Below are 16,445 nucleotides of genomic sequence, written 5' to 3' on the forward strand. Positions count from 1 at the left end.
GGTGTTTTTGCTCTCTGTCCTTTTAATACGAGTTGTTTATACACATAAGAGATACTAAGCCCTGAAAAACGATGTTCATAGCACCTGTGCTAGCTCACCTCCTTTGTGAAATCCATGGGGCACAAAGATGGCTTGTGTGGCTGAGCTTCCCTACAAGAATGGGTCAAGTTAGGCAGGTTACCAGCATTCTCATGTTTGGAGTTTTTTCCAGATACGCAGCAGACATGCCTGAAGTACCATGCTGTTGTAAATTACTCACAGATGGTCTGAGTATTTTCTGTTACTGAGCACAACCCCTGGCTTTGGAGTAAATATTTAAAGATTTGTGCCAAATTGAGAGCACTTGAATTCATATTTTGTGTGAACAGATGACAGTATGTTAAGCAGAACTAGCAGTTGAAGAAACATGAGGAAGAGGATTAACAGAGAATAACTGAAGTTTCATAAGGGTCTATAATGCTTAGAGGAGTCCAGTTAATATTTTCAGGTGTTCACTCATTGCTTTAGGTTGGTTGAGAGGTGTTTTTGAAAAGAGGAGAGCAGGAGAGGAGACTGGAAAGGGAAGTTTAAATTGACTAGCTTCAGATATGACTGTTGTTTAACTCAGGAATATGTATGTGTATGCTTTACCAACATTTGGCATGATCACAGGCACATTAATTTCTTTAGCTCTTTTAAACTTTGAACTTAGCTATCAGTACTTAGATGCTTCTGTTTATACTGTACCAGTTTAGGTGGTACAGGTGTTAATTTTTTTTAATCCGTTCGAGAAACCGTTTTCACCAGCTGTTGAACTTTTTTTCAAAGACTTCACAGTTTTGGTATCTTTGGTATCTGTAAAACACAGAAAAGCTAGCCTCCTACTGTGTAATTATGTAGGTAATGACTGCAAATTGCTTAGCAGTTTTATATGTTAAAATATATTTTTATGTATACACGCATATATATAATTGCAAAGTTCATGTCAAGAATACTAGATTAGTTTCACATTGGGGAATGGAATGTTGCCTTAGAGAACAGAATAGGCCTAAAATTTATCCATATGCTTTGACTGCTGTAGGAATTTAATTTTTCTGACAGACTGAGGGACCATTTTTAATGAGAAAAAACACAGCAGGTAATGTGACACGGAGTGGCTTTGTTATGAGTATCCTGTGAGAGAAAGCCAAGATTGGTTCTCTGGTTTTGTTTCCAGGTTTTTCCAGGTTTAGCAAAAATAAAGCAGCTGTTTGTGCAGACTAGGATAATGTCAACACAAATCCTGAGAAGCCTAAAAAAGTAGGAACTGCTGTCACTAAGGGCTGTGACAAAACTGTCTCGTGTTGAAGAGGCAGAGCTGCATCTTCCATGTGGAGCTACCACAGGTATTTTGGCAGTGTTGTTTGTCCAGACTTAACGTTACAAGGCAGCTGTGTAAAGCCTACTCAGATAGTCCTGAAGAAATCCAACAGCCCTCTGAGCCTGAAGTCCAACTGTTTGAAAGGCTCCATGCTGTAAGCCAAGGACAAATATTTGTCTAACTATATTTACCAATTTATTTAGTATGAGATTAAAGCAGTTGGGGTTGTAAAGCATGCAGCGAGAGTGTGGCACCTGAATTAAATTGATTACTTAACCATGCCCTTTACCCAACCCTGTAAAATGCCTCTCTCACTTCCTGCATGTGGCTTCTAAGTGTTTATTTCAGCCTGGAAAAGAGAAGGCTTCGGGGTGACCTAACTGCCCCTTCCAGTACCCGAAGGGAATTTACAGGAAAGATGGGACAAGACTATTTACAAGAGCATGTACTGACAGGACAAGGGGGAATGGGTTCAAAGTGAAAGAGAGTAAGTTTAGACTGGATATTAGGAAGAAATTCTTTGTTGTCAGAGCGGTGAGGCACTGGAGCAGGTTGCCCAGAGAAGCTGTGGATGCCGCATCTCTGGAGCTGTTTAAGGCCAGCCTGGACGGGGCTCTGAGCAACCCGGTCTAGTGGAAGGTGCCCATGCCCATGGCAGGGGAGTTGGAAGTGGATGATCTTCAAGGTCCCCTGCCAACCCAAACCGTTCAGTGATTCTGTGCTTTTCCGTGAGGCTGTAAAAGCTGGGTAGCGCGGGTGCTGGCCGGAGCACCCGGGGCGGGAGGCGGGAGTGGCCGGTCGCGGCTGCAGGTGCACAGCGGCGCTGCGGGTCCGTCGCAGGGGCGTTCGCGGGCCGGAGCTGACGCTGGGTAAGGCACAGCTGAGCCCCTGAGCAGTCTATCGCCGCCTCGGGAGCGGGCGGCGCTGCAGGAGGAGGGCCGTGACCCGCGGCAGGCGGGGCCGGGGCCGGGGCCGCGCCCCTTCCGGCGGGCGCTGCCGGAACCCGTGGAGCGGAGCGGGCGGCCGGGGTTGGGACGCTGTTTCGCCCTCGCTGCTGTTGCCGCCCGCGCTCCCGCTGCCGGTCCCTCTTCCCTCCCGTCCCGTCCCCTCATGGCGGTGGAGCGCGCGGGCACCGGCCCCTCCCGTCGCCCGCTCCGGCCTCCCCCGCCCCCGTCTCCTCCTCTTAGTTCGCCGCTGCTTGCGGGGATGTGAGGGGGCCGTGACCGCAGGTACCGGCGGGGAGAGGCGTGCAGGGGGCCCGGCCGGCCCCGCGGGAGGCGGGGGGAGGCAGGGCTGCCTGCCCGCGGAGCGCTCGGCGCAAGGCCCTGGGCGCGGGCGCTGTGGGTGAGGAGCGGGCGAGTCGGGGGCGGCGGTTGCGGGGCTCCGGGTCTTGGACCTGCCTGTAGCAGCCCAGGGTGGGTTTCTCCGTAGTGGGAAGCTTGCTGTGGTTTGGGCAGAGAAGGCTGGAATTAAAAACCCTAAATCTGGGTGTTTGCGGGGCTCTCCCGCCGGGCAGAAGTGGCCGGGTACGGTGTGCTGGGTCTGCCAGAGCTCTGGAGCCGCTGTGCCTCGTACTGGAGTGTTGCTAACCAGGGAGCTAAACCGGTTCATCTTCAGGGTTGAGTGACCCGAGGCTGAGGGTTGAGCAGAGCAGCTTCGGTAGAACTTCAGAGCCCTGACGGTGCTTTAGTTTGACATGGAAAACAGTAATCTTAACTTTGCATTGTAGGTCATTGTAGGCTTAAGCAGCGCCAGGGGAGGTTTAGGCTGGACATGAGCAAAAATTTCTTCACAGAAAGGGTGACTAGACGTTGGAATGGGCTGCCCAGGGAGGTGGTGGAGTCAGCATCCTTGGAAGTGTTCAAGGAGATAGAGGACGTTGCACTTAGTGCCATGATCTAGTTGACATGGTGGTCTTGGGCCATAGGTTGGACACTGTGATCTCAGAGGTCTTTTCCAACCTAATTGATTCTGTGATTCAGAATGATGATTTCTGTTTGTTCATACACTGTGAAGATGTTGCCTAGATCTGACTCTTTTGTCCCTGTTTTATTCCCCTGATCTTTTCTGTTTTAAGCAGTCAACTTTCTCCACTTCACCTCAATGTCTTTAATGTTGTTTTTAATTAAAACATAATAAATGTAAGTCATCATAGCTCTTTCTTAATGCTTTTGACGTGCCTTGTATAGAGTTAGGGTTTTTCCCTGGAAGATAACAGCTTCATCAATAGGAAATTATTGCAAAGGTATTTGTCAGTATCGATGTATTTAGAATTCAGTGTCACACTAGTTCTGCTTTTGTTAAAGTGGTTGATTCTTAGGATAAAATCCTGGCAAAAAGAAGGCAGGTTGTAACAGGTTATATCAGTCATGTCAAAGGAGTAGCAGTGACTAATGTCTAGATTTGACTTTAATATCCTGAGTTATCTTAAATTTGAAACTGCCCATCTGAAATACTAAAGATGGAAGTTCAGTGGCCCTGTGCTGGTGACTCTTCCCACTGAGAGTAGAGGTAACGTGTCAGGTACAGCAAAAGTGAAGCAACTCTTATCTTGAGTCTATTTTGATAGATTTCCCAGAAAACAGTTAATACAACATCATCTGTCTGTAGCACTGTCTGTAGTTTGCATTCAGTTAATAAATAACACTCTTTTAGTGAAGGTATTAGTAGCTTTATGTGAAAATGCTTTAATTAAAGGTCATTCTTTTCATAGAAGTGAATAACTACAAATAGAACATGCAAAGAAGTTTTTAGTGTGGCAATTTTTTTTATTTCCTCCTGGTTTCATAAAATGGAATAGTTGTTGCTTTTGTTTTATTAATGGAAATTTGCTGTAAAGAATAAATTTCACCATCGTTTAACTGAACCTTTTAAAATAGGCAACTTTAGAATGGTTAAGGTATGTTTTGCTTTCTGAGCACGTGCTAGTATATATGCAGATATATAACAATATAAACAAATATCTTTTTCGCTTGCCTACGAAATATGTAAATAATTATATGTATAAGTTTGGGCAGTTGTTTAACAGAGCTGGAAAACTGTATCTGTATTGGGGCAGATTTACAAAGTTGCAAAATTGAATAAAGTGTTTCCTAAACAGTGTATAGAGAATCTTTGGGTACTGTGTGCATGCATCTTGGCCTTTTAAAGATGCACTCAGTTTTGAACTGGCAGCTCTTTTATCCTAATGCTGTGTTACATCTGTCCCTTCAGTGTTCTCTCTATACCTGTGCTTAAAAGATACGTTCATGAGTGGACAGAACACAACTGAGGAGGACTTGGATTAAAGAGTTAGGTATATTAGGGGGATTTTAGTAACTTTACTGAGACTATTTCTGTGTTCATAATCCCCACTGCTCCAGAGTTCTGTATATCCAAAGGAGAGCTACAAAGATGATGAAAGCCCTAGAGGGGAAGCCATACAAGGAGTAGCTGAGGTCACTTGCTTTGTTCAGCCTGGAGGAGACTGAGAGGAGACATCATTGCAATCTACAACTTGCTCACGAGGGGAAGCGGAGGGACAGACACTGATCTCTTCTCTCTGGTGACCAGTGACAGGACCCAAGGCATGAAGCCGTGTCAGGGGAGATTTAGGTTGAATGTTAGGAAAATGTTTTTCACCAAGAGAGTGGTTGGGCACTGGAACAAGCTCCCCAGGCAAGTGGTCTAAGCACCAAGCCTGACAGAGTTCAGACCAGAGTGTGATTTTTTGAGCTGTCCTGTGCAGGGCCAGGAGATAGACTTGGCCCTTGGGCATCCCTTCCAACTCAGCATATTCTGTCATTTTTGAGTTATATAAACATCCTCTGAAAGCTCACCATACTGAAGTCAGTAATTAAAACTGTATTAGTTATTTTGTAAGAAAAGTGCCTTACAGAAAAAAACGGAAAGGACTAGGATGGTATTTCAGTTCAACTTTAACATGGTGCCTTCTAAAGAATAGCTTAGATCACAAGCTAGTTTCTTTGATTTGTGAAGTGAAAAGCAAAGGGATGAAATAATACTTCAGGCAAGATATACCTAAGGAAGATCAAATTTAAAATCACATTGCTTTGTGTTTTTAAACAAAAATCCTGTCCCTTTTTAAAGCATAGATGAGACATTTTAAAGTCTTGTGTGTCATGCATGAAAATGAAATCAGCTTGAAATCATGGACAGTTTCTTTGCTGAATTCTTAAAGTGCCACTTAATACTATTTAAAACTTCTGTTTTAGAAACCTAACCTCGAAATATTTAAGAAGCGAATGCCTCTGGATTTTGGAACAAAATTGGTATGTATAATGAGCCTTCTAAAGGCTCATCACCGAACATTGGGATTTTTATTTTGTTAGGGAGTGTTTCTTTCTGTTTCCTGTAGTTTTATGCCTGTGGAAAGGAAGAAGTGAACACATAATAGCTAGTGTGACACATAATAGTCAATGTTTATTTATTAAAGCAACTTGTTGATTCAACTCCTTTTTCTTCCGTGGAAAGCTTTATGACTAAAGGGCATTAAGTAGGTGCTTTATTCCAATGTTAGAAACATAAAACTTTTCATGGAGCTCTTGTAAAAGAGCAGAATTTACAATAAAATACCACAGAACAGCTCAAAAGATGCGGAATGGCTATACCTGGAGTAACTATTGTTTTGCCTGAACAGGCCTTTGTTTTGAAATCTTCTGTGTGAGTCATGTCTGAATGAATTACATCCAGGCAGGAATAATTTGCTATACAAGTGCAGGAGGTTATACTAATAGAGAAGCTGAATATGAGTCAACAGTAAGTGACTTTCTCAGTAAGCCCTTTCTCAGTAGAAAGGGCTAGGAAAACCACCTGTTTTGAGTGTATAAGAAGAAATATAGTTTTCCACTGATTTGTGGAAGTAATAACTCAAGCTAAAGTACTGTATGCTTTGGGAGTTGCATTAAAAAAAGCTATTCGGAAGGAACCCAGAGGGTGACACAGCAGGAGGTGCCAAGCACCTAACTTACAGAGTAATCTTAATATGTGGGTGCAAAGATAAAGGGACTTGTATCTTTTACAAATCCAGAATGGACAAACACAGTGAGCTTTGGTAGTGAAAGTGAAGATCTAGGTGAAGATCATTAGATAGTGAGAATTCCTAATGGCATCGAAGCATGGCTGCCGTGTTTGTGAAGTTTTATTTTCAAGTATTTCTTGGGAGAAGCTTGGCTGACTTATTTGTGATGAGAAGCAGCAGTGGATGATGCAGTACGTGGCAAAAGGTTGAAGTAAATGGCCTGTTAAGGTCATTTTTTGCTTACTTACATCATGCTGTTCACAGTTTAAAAGATCAGGTTTTGATAAGAAAAATGTGAATTCTGGTATTTAAATAATTTAGCATATATTTAGATTACTTCCTGTAAGTCGTGTAAGACTGTCTACTGAACTCTAGAGGGACTGTGGCCAAGTAAGTAAAGTTGGAACAATCTACCATGTCTGCCTTTCCCAAGTCTAATTCTTGCTTCTGTACAATGTACAGCTTGTAGAATTGATACTAATTTTCTTTGGCTGATATCTCCCACATACTTACTTAAACTGACTTGATTTTGAATGTAAACTATTATTTCATCTCATTACACCTCTTTTAGTGTTTCTGCATATTTAGAGAACTTACTTGCTACAATAAATGTAACATCTTTAAGTGCTGTGTTTGTGCTGCTTTTTTGAGGCAAAGAAGCATTACCTTGTATTTTAGACGAGAGAGTCTGTATCTTGCCAGCATTTGTCATGCTTTTTGGTTACACCTTGAAAACAAGCAAACAAGCTTTGTGGCTAATCTGGACTTGCTTATGTTCCGCAGTTTCTTTTTTACATTCAAAGTTTCTCCATCTCTCCCTGTCTGTTAACCTTCCAAGCCTGTGTAATCTGCCATTGCCCTGTTGCGTGCTGAGAGTTATGACTCAGGATACCAGCAGATCCACAGGTAGTTCATTAACGAGTGGGTTTTGGAGGCATCATAAATGTTGTAGCTTCTGTGGATAGGAGAGTCTCATCCCCTCGTTACTCCTCTGAGATCAGAGCAGTCAACTAGTATTCCTCCATGACACTGCTGGTCTTGAGTGGATGAAATGTTCTTTGTGTTAAAATCAGCTGTGAACTTGATTACAGAACCTTTGCAGAACTCCACTACTGCTGGTTTTATTTAACTCCTACATTTTCTGGTTTCTCTCCTGTTTGTAACCCAGTAGTGGCCCTGGATGTTGAGATGCAGTGGTTTTGCATGTCCCAAAGCAGAAACATGAGAGGCATATTTCAGAAACTGCTTGTTTCATGGCATTTTCTTTTCTTATTTCCAAAGATAATTTTTCTCGATAATATTTTTGAGGACGCATTAGTTCTTCTTTACTGAGTCTTAGGGTTAGAATTAAACTACTGATTTCCTGAAGTGGAAAGCTTCCAGTGCCTGGTATTGCTTTGACCTTGCAGCTGTATGTATCAGTTCTACCTGTGCAAATTATATCTGTGCTGTGTGCAAAGGAAACCAAATCTCTTCAGAGAGAACTTGGGTTCACCATGACTATGTGACATTTGTCTGCAATTGTAGACATCTGTATAAACAGGGAAAAAGTATGGCAGCCCAGCCCAAGCAGAAATGGGACTGGCCATGTCTGTGAGGACAAATAAACTTGATGAGAAGAGTTAGCAGTAATTTAGCTGAATTTATGTAATTTAAGTGAGGAAGATGTGAGTCGTTTACAAGTTTAACAAAGTGGCTGACAGGGCATCAAAAACTCTTTAGCGTATTTGGGACATGGGGTAAAGTAGAACTACTAGTTTTGAAGTGTAGCATCCTTTTAAAGTATAAATTCATAAAATTACCTGTTAGCTCATAAGTTTCCTCATTCTTCTGCAATCAGATTCTTTTGCTACTGCAAAGAAAAGCCGCCTGTGCTTCTCCCTTGTCTCTGAAATGCAGTGGGTGGAAGATGTCAGGATGGGACTAACTGATGCTCTTTCCCTCTGTTAGTGTCAGTGAAGATATGCAAGCCAGGGAGAGAAGAAAAAGGAAAAAAAAGTATGGAGAGTTCTCTTTTAGTAAAAAGCTGTACTAGTAAAAATACTCCCTTTAGTAATATAACTAAAGTAGCAACTGTTGAAAAAAGTGGTAGAGTATAAAAGCTTACCAAAAGCAGCCCCTCCTCCCCCAGGTGATGCTATACCAGTGTCACATTTTGCACCAGCTGGAGATGGAAGAACATTCATAGCTCGATTACCTGAACAGTGTGCCTTACACCTGCTAGAAAAGATGGCAGAGAGAACAGTTGCAAAAGCCTGTTGATGTCTTTTCCTTGCATTAAAAAATCCCTTTATTCTTCAGGGGACTGAAAGTCTTGTTGAAATTCAAAACCCGGGGAATGTTTTATGTGGTAGGTGAGGCTGCTGGGTCTGGTCTATCTCATGCATTGTGATTTGTTTTTCTTGGTTTTGTTCCATAGGTGATTTTGTATCATGCAAGAATCTAGTTTAGTTTTAAAAGTTGCTAGAAAATGAAAGCACTCTCATGTAGATCATTTACTTCATTTCTCCTACAAAATAAGGTATTAAAAATTACTATGCAAGGATTAAGGGAAAAGGATTTGAGAATTTTCAACCGTAGCTCTTGCGGCATTTTGAATAGTGCCACGTTGAGTGCTTATTAAATGAGACTCTTTTCCTCTACTTCTTCACAGCCTCACTGGATGCAGGTAGGAGGATCTGTGTTCAGTTTTAACATTAACCTACTTGTAGCTCTCTGCTAGGTTTTTCCTAGGGGTATAGAAAATTAATCAAAATTGGAAGCACAAAAATACAGGGAAAAGTAGTGCTGAAAGAAGGCAGGTTTTGAAGAAACAGGTGCTTCATACAGGTATGGGAAACTCTGTAATATAAATCAACAAACAAATGCCTTATTTCTTGCCAGATTTTCCTGGTTGTTAAAGAATAATTGCATGTGCATGCATGTCAGGCTTGTTTGTGTTATGGAGATGACTATATGATTAAACACCCTTCTAATATTCTCTTTCATTTTTCTAGGGAGTTTATGTGGAAGAAATGCTGTGACTGTTCTCAAACTCTCTTACAGACTGATTTCAACGTAAGTAATTGTTTGATCAGTATCATCAGTTAAGTGGTGTGCCAACCACAGATCTGCGTACTCAATGAAAAGAAAAATAAATCACATATTTGTAAGCTTTGCTTAACGTTTCTCAAAGAACTTTTATTTGTTTGGGTATCAGTTTTTATATGCCAGGTATATAACCATTCCTTTGCTGTGTTCAGACTTGTTAGTTAGTCATCCATGGTGCAAGCTCTCACATGCTTCAAAGATTGCCTTTTTTTTTTTAAAACGCTGTTAGCAGAGACCATTTGTAGGAGAACCAGTCACATGAGCTGTTGAGGATTTTCCTATGCAGCAGGTATTTCTACCAGTTTAATTCTAACGTGTTTGTTTTGCTCAGGTTTCGGTGTTGCATCATTTTGTGTTGAGTAACAGAAGTTCTACTCCTCATTGATCAATGTGACAGTGTTTAGTAGTTTACGAAATGAGCCAAACTCGTGGGAGATATGACTTCTGTATTGGTTTGGTGTTGGCTATGAGTTCCAGCATTTTCATTGGAGGAAGTTTCATCCTGAAAAAGAAAGGTCTCCTCCGGTTAGCCAGGAAAGGCTCCATGAGAGCAGGTAAATAAACACATCTTGTAATAAATTGCTGATGTTTAGGTTTTGCTGTTTAACAGATTACTAAACCAATGATCTTGTTTTGACTTTGGGGTTTTTTTGTTTGTTAAATGTATATGAAAACTAAAACATAGGGCTGATGTGTTTTTCCTCTGGTGTCAGATACCCCTAACTCTGTGTGTGATACATGCTATTTAATTTGTATGTAATACCCTCTGGGGACACTTGTCAAAGGATTTCTTTACATGTCAGTTAAGTCTAAATTGTACTTGCAAATTGAACTTGGAAGCAGCACTCTTAACTACATCTGTGCTCCTGAATGAGTGAATTTAGGAGACTTAACAATGTTTGAGCGTCAGGAGATTGTTTTCTAAAACTAAAAATCACATGTGGTAATTCAGTGTAACCAGCAGTGTCCCTTGAGGATTCATACTGGAAGAAATACTATTAAATATCTTCATCAGTGATATAGACAGTGGGATTGAGTGCTCTGCCACTGAGTTTGTGGATGACACCAAGCTGATGCACTAGAGGGAAAGGATGCCATCCAGAGGGACCTGGATGGGTGAGGAGTGAGTCTGTGCAAACCTCATGAGGTTTAACAAGAACAAGCTCAAGGTGCTACGCTTGGGTTAGGGCAACTCACAGTATCAATAGCAGCTGGAGATGAACAGATGGAAAGCAGCCCTGCTGAGAAGGACTTGGGGGTGCTGCTGGATGAACAGCTGACAATGACCTGGCAATTTGTGCACTCCAAGCCCAGAAAGCCAATCGTATCCAAATGAGGTGTGGCCAGCAGGTGGAGGGAGGTGATTCTGCTCCTCTGCTCTGCTCTGCTAAGACTCCACCTGGAGTCCTGCATCCAGGTCTGGGGTCCTCAGCACAGGAAGGACATGGACCTGTTGGAGCAAGTCCAGAGAAGGGCCGTGAAAATGATCAAAGGGATAGAACACTTTCCTATGCGGACAGGCTGACAGAGTTGGGGTTGTTCAAAGAGAAGGCTCTGGGGAGAACTTTCAGCACCTTCCAGTACCTAAAGGGGGCTTATAAGAAAGACAGAGATAATTTTTTTTTTTACCAGGGTCTGTAGTGACAGGACAAGGGGCGATGGTTTTAAACTGAAAGAGGATAGATTTAAATAGAACAGTTGCAGCATCCTCAGATCATTCAGAAGGTTGACTCTGAATATTTTTGATTCAGTACCTGTCATCTTTGCTTCTAAAAGATGGTTGATCTTGATATACCATAGTTTATGCTCCCTGGTTTGGAACGAGAAAGTGTGATGTTTGCACATGTAATCAACCACATAAACCATGTATGATTTCCACAGAGTAGCACTCTTAGTAAGAGACACATAACTTGGCTTTTCATGTCATTACAGTGAATTGAAAGAACTGTTTCTCACAGTGATGCATATATGGTCATCAGCCATTTCTAACACAAAAGAAATAAGTGGTTTTCAAAGTAGTCTGTAGGAGGCAGATGCATGTCAGAAATTGAAGATGGTCTACCTAGAAAGCCTAAGTATCAAAAGGTTGCCCATGTTTTTAAAGGCAGGGGCTACAAAAATTATTTTATGTCATGGCAGCGTTACTAGTGATGGAGTGTTGATGTATGTTTTTAGTGGAGCAGCAAACATTCTTTCAATTTTAGGTCAAGGTGGTCATGCATACCTTAAGGAGTGGCTGTGGTGGGCTGGACTTCTTTCAAGTAAGTATCAAAAATATATTCATCTAAGTGTCGCAAATACAATCTGCATGATATACTTTTAACAAATAACTCTGCCACAGATGGCAGCAATGATTACAAAAAAAGGAACGAGATTGGGATTCTACAATGTATGGTAATGCTATCTGGAGATTGATGGGTGCAGCTCTAAGGATTTTAATATAACTTCTCTCATACCAGAAGTTCTTCCTTTAATTTAACTGCCCTCTTTGTGCAGTGGAGCTAGACAGGCATTGGTCTTCTTGTATGTCTTTGCTACTATATGCATTCTGGTTTTTGTCTTAGCAGAGTAGTGCTTAGATATATTGGATTCCTTAGAGGGAAGCATATTTTGCGATTATGTCTATTTTCTGAACTTTTTTCATTGCTTAAGCTCTCAAGTAACTGGCTGTTTTCAGGTAACTGGCTTATTGTATGTGCTGTGCTGTATCCTGCTATTGCAGATTTCTCCATGGAGAAGTTCATGAGTCAAGTAGGCAGGCTGAGCAGCTAGAACACAGACGCTAGAGGAAAACACCTTGTGATTTGGTAGAATTAATTTTAATACCTGTTGCAGTTCCACAGCCTGTTTTTAAAATAGTGGGGCAGAGGGGCAAGGGTGTGCTCTGCTAGTACTGCTGGCTGAATGCTGTAATTAGAATTTCCATTGTTCCTCACTGCATGTCTGTGGCTACACAAACACTTGCACTGAATCTCAGGTTTGTTGTGTGACAGTCTAACTCCTGTTTTTTAATTACTGTTCCTCTGCAGTGGGAGCTGGCGAAGTAGCTAACTTTGCTGCCTATGCTTTTGCACCAGCTACGTTAGTGACTCCTTTAGGAGCTCTCAGTGTTCTTGTAAGGTAAGAAACACTAATAGAAATCAGTGTGATTTGAGAGAGAGAAGTAAAACATTTCTTTAGAAATTTGTCACTGAACTATGCTGTAATAAATGGGGTTTGTTTTTAACAATAAAGAGTGCTTATAAACATCAGGAGTAACTTCTAAGTTTCTCCAAATACCCACTGAGTGTGATATGAAAGGGCTCTAGCAATGCATCTACACTTCCATGTCTGAAGAGTATTGTCTTCTGCATTTCAAGAACCTGGTATATACAACAGAGCAGTATTTTCATTCCTAAGTAAAGATTTTTGTCTTTCTAAAATTATTTTTGCAAGTTCTTAGAGCATTTTTTGCTGACAGCATAAAAAGGGGGTTCTGGGGAGAGATGCCAAATATTAACAGGTAGTTGTGTCCATAGCAAGTATCTTGAGATAGCTATTTTTAAGCTGCACTCTGTGTATGCAAGTGACCTTTACAGTCAAAGCAACCTGTAAGTTGATGAGAAAATTAATATTACTAATTCCATGTTTGTTGGTGCTTTCTTTTTTTCTTAGTGCCATTCTGTCATCCTTCTTTTTAAATGAAAAACTTAATTTACATGGAAAAATAGGGTGTTTGCTAAGTATACTGGGATCAACTGTGATGGTAATTCATGCTCCACAAGAGGAGGAAGTAGAAACTTTGGATGAAATGTCCCACAAACTAGGTGATCCAGGTAAGAAAAATGCTGGCTTGATATGTACACAGCCCATCATTTCTTTATTACAGTTTTATTACTGCTGCTCTCAAGTTTCGGGAAGATAGCCTGTGTCTGCTTCATTTTGTCTGAATGAATTAGAGATTTGAATTCTGTAACATAATTCCATAGGGAACTTTGTGTGATGCCAGTGAACTTGTCTGGCCTTGAACAAAGAGTCTTGCTGTGAAGCACTGAGATGACTGTTTATATAAATGCAGCAGCACAGGCGGGTAAACAAAACTTCTATAAACGTTGATGGAAGTGTGTCAGTCTCCAAGCCCAACTTTGAGCCGTGCTTTAAAATGAAAAAGTAGGTGTCATGATAAGTGTCTGCTGAGAAGTGAAATTCTGAAGATGAGCTGTTGTGCTTACATGGAAGATGAGGCACTCACAAATGCACATCTGCAAAATACTAATTATACAAAGGCAATCCCCATTTTAAACATGAGGAAATGGACAGCACAAATTAAAAAGCTGTTCTTAAAGAATGACTTGATTTTTGGAAATGTGCAATGAATGCAGCCGCCTGCCAAAACCTAACCTCCTAAAGAGTCAGTCCAGACTCAAGCCTGTATCCGGTGGCATCTACACCTCAGTGAGTCTGTGTGTAAGGCAATTTAGCAATCTAATCCTGGAGACGTCTTGCCAATAGACTGGTAAAGGTAATACCACATGCCTGGGGTTCATTGTTTTGGCTAGCTCGCTCTAAAATAATTTTAACTGTGATGTTGGAGGGCTAATGAGAAACATCCTGAACTCTTCTGTTTAAGCTGAGTCGGTCAAATTGTTAATGAGTATTTTCTCATTAAGATGCTTTTGGTAGTGTCCACAACTAACATGATTTTTTCCCCCCAACCGCAGGTTTTGTGGTCTTTGCAACACTTGTTGTCATTGTGTCTTTAATTTTGATATGTGTGGTGGGACCTCGCCATGGACAGACCAACATTCTCGTGTACATAACAATTTGCTCTGTAATTGGAGCCTTATCAGTCTCCTGTGTAAAAGGTTTGGGCATCGCTATAAAGGAACTTTTTGCAGGAAAACCAGTGCTGAAACATCCCTTGTCTTGGATTCTGCTGCTAAGCCTTACTGTCTGTGTGAGCACGCAGATCAACTATTTAAACAGGGCTCTGGATATATTCAACACTTCGATAGTGACTCCGATATATTATGTAATCTTTACAACATCTGTTTTAACTTGTTCTGCCATCCTTTTCAAGGAATGGCAACACATGGCGGCTGATGACATTATTGGCACCTTCAGTGGCTTCCTGACTATTATTGTGGGGATCTTTTTATTGCATGCCTTCAAAGATGTTAATTTCACCCTAGCAAATCTGCCCCTCTCTTTGCGGAAGGATGATAGAGCAGCAAATGGCACTTTGCTGAGCACATACGACAGCTTTCATGATGATGAAGAAAGTTCTGCCTGTCTAGGTGAAATGCAGTCCACTGAGAGTCTCTCAGCCAGGAGAAATGGAAGTCTGTCAGCCTTCTGAAAATAGCTACGTGTTACTTAAGAAAAGAACAATTCTGTAACTCTGGAAATTTTTTTTCTGCTGTGAAATGTCTGATCTTGTCTGGAAATTCATGTACTTTTTAACAGTATGTGTAGACAATCGTTGATTTTTAAGTTTGATTAGTTTGGATAAGAACACTGAAACTGTTTTTATTTGCCTTATTTTTACTTTAAAAAATACTAAAATGACCTCAGACCACAACTGGTTTTGTTGCTTAAGTTATGTGTAAATACTTTCATTTCATTCTTCTGTTTTTAAGATGTATTGCACTAATGACAATTTTATCAAAAATAAATGGCTTTATTTCTGCATTGGTGGTAAAAAGGTTGCAGTGAACCTGGATCCTTTGTACTTGTGCCCTGAGACCACAGAGTGACTGTAACCGTAATGAAACAGGAGCTGCAGCAACTACTTCCATCCTAGTTTGTGAAAGAGGAAAGGGAAAGCTACAACCAAGCACAACTGATCTTTTGAACATACTGCTGTATGCTAAATTTGCTGCATTTGCATCAAAACCCCAACTTTACTAAATCGGATTAACTGGCAGCAACAAGAAGGCAGGAGCTTCTACTCTGCTTGGATAGGGAGGCCATGCCATTTTATGCAGGAAGAAGGATTTGAGTCATTAATAGTAGCCAAGAAAAGCAATTCCCCCTTCTGTAAAAGCAGGTTCTGTCTGTGCTGCACCATGCTGCCCTGGCTCTGCAGAGCTGCTCTGTGTTCTTGGTGTTGCAGCTTGAACTCAGAATTGCTTGAACAGAATTACTGTTTTGTTTGCAGTAACACAGTTACTGGCTGTAACACTGAGTGTTTCAAAAAGGGCCAGAAAAATTGGAACACAATGTCACTGCTTAAAAAAGGGTTAAGGCAGGTAGGTGGTAATTTAAGTTTGCAAAGGCAGAAAATAAAAATTAGTGATAGAGGTTTTATAAAAACATTTCTACCATGCATATGAAGGTTGGAAATACTTGGAACAGAGACTGCTAGTTACTGCTGGTTGTTGTCAGTTTTAGTGCTACTGTTTAAGAGTATTTAAGATTTTTCCCAGAACAGAAAAAAACCCTCAGCAGTCCCCACCTGTGAAACAAATTCTGCTGCCTTCCTTCGGTGCATGTCTTAACATATAGGAACAGCGACTGTGTCAAACAAGAAAAAGGTTCTTTCAATTCTGGCTGAAGAACAGGATTCAAACTTGCACCTCACTGTAAGGAACATCACGTCAGCAGCGCTCAGTCAGGGGGAAAAAGTCCCTCCAGTGCTGATGCAAGGAAGAGCACAGAAACAGGGAGGGGCAGGGAGGACATCAAACACCAAAGAATTGCTGAACTTGGTTGCCACTTCTAGTATCAAAGCACCAGCCTACCTACTGCAAGAGCAGGTTATTTCACACAGTAGAGTCTGTTTCTTTCTGTGGTGATGGGCACTTTGTCCTCCAGACCCACTGGTTTTGATGAGAACTAATGAAAAATGAAAAAGTTACACAAGTTACACCTTTTATGCACCTTCCTCCATTTTTCCTTTCAGGTAGGAGAAGTAGTATACCAGGTGACGAGGATTGAGTTGCTATCAAGTCTAATGCTGCTGAAAATTCCTAGGAGTAGTGTCTGAATTCTCTTGAACTTTTTAGTGATCAGAAA

General features: G+C 41.3%; 1 protein-coding gene across 8 annotated transcripts; it reads left to right on the forward strand.

Annotated features, from left to right (window-relative positions):
* Nucleotides 1-2,184: 2,184 nt before the first annotated feature.
* Nucleotides 2,185-15,103, forward strand: NIPA2 (non imprinted in Prader-Willi/Angelman syndrome 2). 8 transcript variants are annotated; one of them, XM_017818461.1, is made up of 8 exons: nt 2,339-2,568; nt 5,554-5,610; nt 9,356-9,416; nt 9,781-10,003; nt 11,654-11,710; nt 12,479-12,569; nt 13,104-13,264; nt 14,150-15,103. In XM_017818461.1, exons 4-8 carry the CDS (start codon nt 9,865-9,867, stop codon nt 14,785-14,787), a joined length of 1,086 nt encoding a protein of 361 aa, XP_017673950.1. In that variant the 5' UTR covers nt 2,339-2,568; nt 5,554-5,610; nt 9,356-9,416; nt 9,781-9,864; the 3' UTR covers nt 14,788-15,103. The 8 variants fall into 8 exon arrangements, with proteins under 8 accessions (XP_017673956.1, XP_017673950.1, XP_017673954.1 ...); XM_017818462.1 differs by lacking the exon at nt 2,339-2,568 and adding an exon at nt 2,689-2,754; XM_017818464.1 differs by lacking the exon at nt 2,339-2,568 and adding an exon at nt 2,847-2,865.
* The last annotated feature ends 1,342 nt before the right edge of the window (nt 15,104-16,445 follow it).

Source organism: Lepidothrix coronata, unplaced genomic scaffold (genome assembly GCF_001604755.1).
Source record: "Lepidothrix coronata isolate B3197 unplaced genomic scaffold, Lepidothrix_coronata-1.0 Scaffold68, whole genome shotgun sequence".
NCBI lineage: Eukaryota > Metazoa > Chordata > Aves > Passeriformes > Pipridae > Lepidothrix > Lepidothrix coronata.

Coding starts and splice junctions, on each gene's coding strand:
- NIPA2 (XM_017818467.1), top strand. CDS start 9,865: ATGAGCCAAACTCGTGGGAGATATGACTTCTGTATTGGTTTGGTGTTG. Junction 10,004..11,653: donor GAAAGGCTCCATGAGAGCAG/GTAAATAAACAC, acceptor TTTCAATTTTAG/GTCAAGGTGGTCATGCATAC. Junction 12,570..13,103: donor GCTCTCAGTGTTCTTGTAAG/GTAAGAAACACT, acceptor TTTTTTTCTTAG/TGCCATTCTGTCATCCTTCT.